Source organism: Eucyclogobius newberryi, unplaced genomic scaffold, assembly GCF_026437365.1.
Source record: "Eucyclogobius newberryi isolate DKJ021-1_F unplaced genomic scaffold, fEucNew1.0.hap1 SCAF_4, whole genome shotgun sequence".
Taxonomy (NCBI): domain Eukaryota; kingdom Metazoa; phylum Chordata; class Actinopteri; order Gobiiformes; family Gobiidae; genus Eucyclogobius; species Eucyclogobius newberryi.
Genome location: NW_027316056.1, coordinates 10,184,207 through 10,191,409, shown reverse-complemented (window position 1 = coordinate 10,191,409; position 7,203 = coordinate 10,184,207). Strand labels below are relative to the sequence as shown.

At 40.9% G+C, this 7,203-nt stretch overlaps 1 protein-coding gene across 1 annotated transcript in view; it reads right to left on the bottom strand.

Annotated features, from left to right (window-relative positions):
- Positions 1-1,707: 1,707 nt before the first annotated feature.
- Positions 1,708-7,203, bottom strand: part of LOC140377378 (V-type proton ATPase 116 kDa subunit a 3-like) — a 19,759-nt gene continuing 14,263 nt past the window's right edge. Inside the window, 5 exon segments of the mRNA XM_072462769.1 lie at positions 1,708-1,853; positions 4,627-4,798; positions 5,012-5,129; positions 5,399-5,482; positions 5,568-5,678. Coding sequence (XP_072318870.1) covers positions 1,769-1,853; positions 4,627-4,798; positions 5,012-5,129; positions 5,399-5,482; positions 5,568-5,678 — 570 coding nt within the window. The 3' untranslated portion in view covers positions 1,708-1,768.

Sequence of the window (7,203 nt, the reverse complement as noted above, 5' to 3'; positions counted from 1 at the left end):
ATACTGCCCACGTACAAGTAAAAGTATTAACACTGCCCAAGTACAAGTAAAAGTACTAATACTGCCCATGTACAAGTAAAAGTATTAATACTGCCCACGTACAAGTAAAAGTACTAATACTGCCCATGTACAAGTAAAAGTATTAATACTGCCCAAGTACAAGTAAAAGTACTAATACTGCCCACGTACAAGTAACTGCCCACGTACAAGTAAAAGTACTAATACTGTCCACGTACAAGTAAAAGTATTAATACTGCCCAAGTACAAGTAAAAGTACTAATACTGCCCACGTACAAGTAACTGCCCACGTACAAGTAAAAGTACTAATACTGTCCACGTACAAGTAAAAGTACTAACACTGCTCACGTACAAGTAAAAGTACTAATACTGCCCAAGTACAAGTAAAAGTACTAATACTGCCCACGTACAAGTAAAAGTACTAACACTGCTCACATACAAGTAAAAGTACTAAAGAAATAGTCTCCTGAGTAACACAAAATATAAGGCTACAAGCAGCACTACTTAAAGATGCACTTGGCTGTGTAACTTAACTGCTGAAAGGTCTGCCGCCTGTTGTCACCATGGAGACGTTCTAGCTATGCCTGGAAACAAGCAGGTGATTCCACGGGGCAAAGTTATCCATGTGTTTCAGAATCCTGTTAGTGTATATGTGACTTGAATGCACCATTAATCATACTTCCAGGAATAATAAATGTCTCTATAAAAATATAATATAATGAATTGTCTATTACTGGTTTATGTGTTGTTGTTGTTGTTGTTGTTGTTGTTGTTGTTGTTGTTTTACTGCAAATGGCAAATAAACGAGACTGAAAAGGAGACGCAAAAAGTAAAATGAAAGATCGACAAGTTTATTTCATACTATGGAAAATTCCGGACAAAGCATTAATAAGTGAAGTGACAGAGAAAGAGAAAAGTTACATGAAGCACCTTTAATTCAACAACACTTTTACAAACCCCACATCTTTAGTCTAACTTGTGACGGCCAGAAACTTCTTCATTTCCATGCATTTTGAGATTGTCTGACTGTTTTATTCTTAATCGCACTTGACTTTAAAACTACGCATCTCGAACATAAAACTCCTGCAATGGAAACAACAGATTCACATTTGGTGAAAAAAACTTAAAAATGGACAAATGCCAGACTTTGTTTCAATATTTTTCACCTGCTACACTTGTTTTGTGATTCTCTCTCTGTGTGTTTGGAGTTTTTGGACTAAACTGGGACTAAACTGGAACTAAACCCTCAACCAAACCAGGACCAAACCAGGACCAAACCAGGACCAAACTAGGACCAAACCAGGACCAAACCGGGACCAAACCGGGACCAAGCCGGGACCAAGCCGGGACCAAGCCGGGACCAAGCCGGGACCAAGCCGGGATCAAACTGGGACCAAACCGGGACCAAACCAGGTCTAAACCAGGACCGAACCAGGACCAAACCAGGACCAAACCAGGACCTAGCCAGGACCAAACCAGGACCAAACCGGGGCCAAACCGGGACCAAGCCGGGACCAAGCCGGGACCAAACTAGGACCAAGCCTGTCTTGCTTCTATTATTGTTACACACTATTTTTACTTCTACTTCTCAGGTTTCACTCTTCAGTAAATCAATAAAGCAAATGTACAAAGAAGCTCTGTGATATTGTAATAAAGGTGCAATGTATTTTATTATGATTTTACATAATTACATAGCTACAGATCATACAATGGATACTAAAATCATCTTAAAAGTCTATTGAAAAAAGTCTCATGGTTGAGTGTTGATGTGGTTGAAGGAAAATGGGTTAAACTTGTATCCAGTTCCGCTGTAGAATTTACTCTGGAACTCCACCCTGCACAAACAAAACAAACAACAGAACTATTAAAAGAACACGTCTATTTAAAATCACTGACTGTTCACTGCTGAAAGGGCCGAGAGAGAAAAGGTTTTGTGTGACATTGTTTCTTTTTCTTTGAATAAATGTGTCAAATAAGTTCAACAAGCAGATAAAGTTTATTTATCTATATTTATTCATCCCAAACCTTAAAACTTTACTTATTCCATTTGGCATATACTTGTCTTTTTTATTGAATCACAAAAATTTGTCAAATTTCTTCCTCCAAAATCCGACTTCTGTTCCAAAGCAAACAAATATCACTGACGATAGGAAATGACTGAATCTCGATCTGGACTAAAACTCTTAACTCTTAAATGCACATTCCTTTGTAGACATTGTAAACCAATGGCTCCTGATTTTTTCGGGTCCGAATTACCCCCAAAAAAGAATATTAACACACATTTACAAACATTTCTGCCAGTTTAAATGATAAAGGTTTTGAGACATCCAGGCAAATAATGATTCTAAAGAGTGAAACAAGTCCAGCTTCACTAACTCTCTGTATTCCTGAGAGTCTTCCTGAAGATGTGAGACAGGTTCTACTCTGACAATGTTCAAATCTAAGCTAAAAACAGTTTTGTTTAGCTGTGCATATGACTGAAAGGATTCTTCTTTTCTTCTCTCTTCTCTTTTATGTCTTAAATTATTTACACGTTATCCTTTTTTATTAGGCCCGAGCGCCACAAGCTGGCGAGAGGCCTATTAATCTCGTAAGGCCGTGCAAAGCACGGCTGCGAAAGTGCGCACGTAGTGCGCACGAAATCGAGCGCGAAGCGCTCGCCCACTTCCAAACACTCACTAAGGCACTCCTCCACTCACGCACGCCCCGTGCATACTAATTAGTAGTAGGAAAATGGAACATTACCGTTGTAAACGGGCGAAGCCCGTGCAAAAGTGCGCATTAAACGAGCACTTTACATCATCCCCATATAAAGCACTCATTTGCGCTAAGTAGCTCACGAATACGTTCCCCATCTCTTGCATGTTCCGTGCATATAAACATGTAATGCAAAAATTGAACATTATTACTGTATAGAGGGCCAAAAACACAAAGTGGGCGGAGCCCACTCAAAATTAACGAAAGTACCCGTCAGTGACCAGGGACCCACACCATGAGGTAGGAAAGCGCGAGCGCTTTCCGAAAATGTATAGTTTATGATATTTGAAAAATGGGAAACATTGTTTTCGCATCGGAATATTCTTCTTCTTCTTCTTCTTCTTCTTCTTCTTCTTCTTCTTCTTCTTCTTCTTCTTCTTCTTCTTCTTCTTCTTCTTCTTCTTCTTCTTCTTCTTCTTCTTCTTCTTCTTCTTCTTCTTCTTCTTCTTCTTCTCGGGACCAACCCCCCTATTTTTCACCCAGTGAACATTGACGAAAAGTTCAATTCATTCACAAAAATTTGCACACCTCTAAAAATCGTGCCTCTCTACATTCTGGCTATTTCCCTTTTCTAAAATAAAAAAAAATTGGCGCGTCAGCGCCCCCAAATGTACCAAAAATGCATTGAGAGATGGGAAATGACCCAAAAAAAATCTGATCGTAGAATCATGAAATTTGGCGCAGAGGTAGATGGTGACAAGAGAAGTAAAAAATATTATTACGGCAACGCCGTCCGCCCAACTAAATGTCGGCCATATTGGTTCAAAAATGGCTAAGCATGACTCGGGAGTTTTTTCAAATGTCATACTTTTACGAACTCCTCCCAGGGCGTTGGCTCTAAAAAGCTGAAATTTTGTGAAAATGGTACTGAGGAGTGGGACATAAAAAGTTATTCAAATTACATTGATACCTGTCACGGTCTCTGTGCGGCAAAGCCGCAAACTTTAGCTAGAATTTCAGAAATCTCCCAAATTTAACATTTCTGCCGTTTGCCCAGATAAAGTCCGAATTGCGTCAAATTAGAATCAGTTGTTAAACTCTTTGCCCTAAACCTACACAAAGTGAAATAAATTAATTTGGCGCCCTATTAACCTGAAATTTGGTGAGACTCATCTTCAGGGGTGGACCATCAAAAGTTATCCACATTTTCATTCAAAGAGTCACGGTGTCTGTGCGGCAAAGCCGCACATTTTGCCAAGAATTCAAAATAAAATTGCTTTTTGATGGTAAAACAAAGGGGAGAAGATGTGACAGCGTCACAGATTCAGCAGTAGGCGTAATAAAAGGACAATTGGGGCGCGTTAGCGCCCCCTCCTCTTGTGGCATGGCGGCGTAGCGGCGGCGGCGTGGCGAGGGCCGATCATTGCCGCTTGCTGCTTTAATTTTATTTATTATTATTTTTTATTTTTGACATTTTTGACATTTTAAATCTGGGACCATTTTGAGGTAGTACCCCACCTTTAAATTTTAGCTTAAAAATAGCACCTTTTAAATGTGTTCAAATAAAAGGTCTTTCTTTAGAGAAATTCTCTACAATTCTAAAACTACTATTTAGCCAGGTGTTTTTTATTTTTATTCTTTATTTAGTTATTTTTATTGTATTTCTGTTTCTGTAATTTCTTTGTGATTTTAATGCATTTTTCCTGCTGTGTGAAGCACTTTGAATTGCCTCGTGTATGAAATGTGCTCTACAAATAAACTTGCCTTGCCTTTCATTATTTTAGAATAATATTTCTGTTGGATTGCAAATATTGTCTATGTGTATTTATTGTGATCAGCACCGCCACCCTTAGCAGTTTCCCCCCAACATTTCCCAACACTTTGTGCAGAACCCTGGAGCTTTCTTCTGACCAGTGCAGCCGCAGAGCATGTAGGAACACAGACAGACCCTCCATCACCAGCAGAATGGAGACCGTGAGCAGCGCGAAGAAGGAGAAGACCACGGCCAGGACTACACTTCCCAGCATGCCGCGGGAGGACAGGCTGATCCGCATCACCATCAGCCACAGCACGTCCGACAGCTCTAAAGCGACACAAGAAGCTTCATCTGTAACTCAAATCCTCCTGAAGCAACACATTTAGATGAATAACTACCAGGTTGACTGTATTTGTATTACATGTGTGGTATGTTAAAGCTTTTAATTTTGACTTTTACTGCCAGTATGTGATGTTTGACACATAGTTAACTATAATAATTGCAGACGTTGCGATTGCAAAAAAAGGTGATGTTCCTCACGTGCATGTGCCAGACTCAGCGCCCACAGCCGCAGGTACGAGGCGCTGTTGGACACACAGCCCAGACAATACTCCAGAGTGTGGATGGTCTGGTGCGTGAAGACTTCCACAGCATCAAACTAGAGGGAGGAAAAGATGGTTACTCACGTTCATTTATAAACTGGAGGATGTAAATACAGTGTAGTATAGATACAGTAGATACAGTATAGATACAGTATAGATAGAATATAGATACATGATGCATTATTATACTTTGCAAGATGAGGCAAATGGTTGATTTGTTTTTTTAAATATATATCTTATAAACGATCAATCAGAAGACTTTACTGCTGACTGTAGTTGTTAAAATGAAAACTGGATTTGAACCTGCAAAATCTTAAATCCTCACCTCCTCCTGCTCCTTGTTGCCTTCTTCCTGATCTCCCAACAGTGAATTGATCGAACTGGTGTCTGTCCCATCTGCCGACACTGACTACAACAACAGTTATATGATGTACGAAAGATATTGTCATGAACTGTTAATTGTGCAGTGCAAAAAGTGCGTTGTTGTTGTTTACCATGGACTGCTGACCTTTCCTGTGATAGTGAAGCAGGTAAAGGGGTTTTCCGAGCAACAACACAGGGACCGAAGTCAGCACCACGCCCATCAGGATCGTCTGGACCCACCACTGATACAAAGAGAGCAAAAAGTAGAGTGTGCAGTGTTTCTCAAACTGTATATCAACCAGTGGTCTTTTTCTGGTGGTCCTCAGGTAGAGATGAACCAACAGATAATGCACTTTGAAGCGACTATAATGGATTTTAAAGGCCTTTAAAAATGCTCTCGAAGACCTTTGCTTGAGAACTTACAATAATGCATCTACTGAAAACCACACATTACTTTATATCCGTGAGGTGTTCCCTGATCAGGAATTGTGTTACAACTCCATATACTGGCAGCAGACGGGAAACATGCAAAAGTTAGCTCCCGACATGCTAAACTTCCTATAAGTTATCTGTCCTTTTTCTCTGTATCTACCTGCGTTGCAACAATGAAATTTCCCCATGTGTGGACAATAAAGGAATGTCTTATCTTATCTTGAAACAAAAACAAAAAGCAACTCAAGTTTGCACCCTGAGGAAGGCCACGTCCAGCTGAAAGGCGTTGGTGGGTATTTCAAGCTTAAAGCCATGCTACAATAAAGGCTTTTTAACTTATTTATTTTTTGTAAATCAACAGAGTGCTCTGGTTTTTCTTGTCTTTGGGAATATTTGCTACAATTTATACCCGAATAGACAACTGTTTTTTCGTGCAACGAGGGTTAGGGTTACCCACGTAGCGCTCCTTATTTCTATTTTTTCTTGTGATTTTGAAGAGGAAACAAAGTCATAACATGATGAAAAAAAAAAGCCCAGTGTTGACCCCTGGGCCAAGGGAAATACAAGCAGCTTGTTTTAATAGTTTAATACAAAGACGTACTGTACTGAATGCTATTGCACTGTTCTCTCATAGATTTGCAGTGAAACAGGGCTTTGACTGTCTAAAAATCATGTATCATTTTAGGCCGTGGCTGGAGAGCCGCGGTGCGGTCAAATGGCCGCGCAGTTTCAGGGACCGCTGCATTTCCCTTATAGCCCGTTATAGCCTCATGGCTAATCCTAACCCTAACCTTAACCCTAACCTTAACCCTAACCTTAACCTTAACCCTTACCCTAACCTTAACCCTAACCTTAAAGGCGGTATGGACGATTTTTCGGCGATGTGAGAACGCAGGCGGAAGTGCGCATGCCACTCCCCCGTGCGGACCGATACAACACACACGTGCGTTTGTTTATTAGCGCAACGGAGCGCATCGCATCACTCGTCCCCCGTAGATTTCTGTCCACTTCTGAGTCAGCTCGAACTGTCTTTCTCCGTCTTTATTTTGCCCCGTACACTGAGGGAACTATATTATGATAGATCCATGCGCTTAGGCACGCGGAAACGTGGGGACGAGCCTGACGCGGCTGCAGGTGAGCGGTAGGTGCGTTTTATGATTGATACGTGGCAGGACAAATGATTTATCCACGCCACGAGGAAATATGATAAAAAAAATTGCTGAAAAAAATCGTCCATACCACCTTTAACTAAAACGCGGTCAAATAGCGGCGCAGTTTCAGGAGCCGCGGTGCGCGGCCGGCACAAAATAACATGGCAGTTTCGGCCGCGCGCCG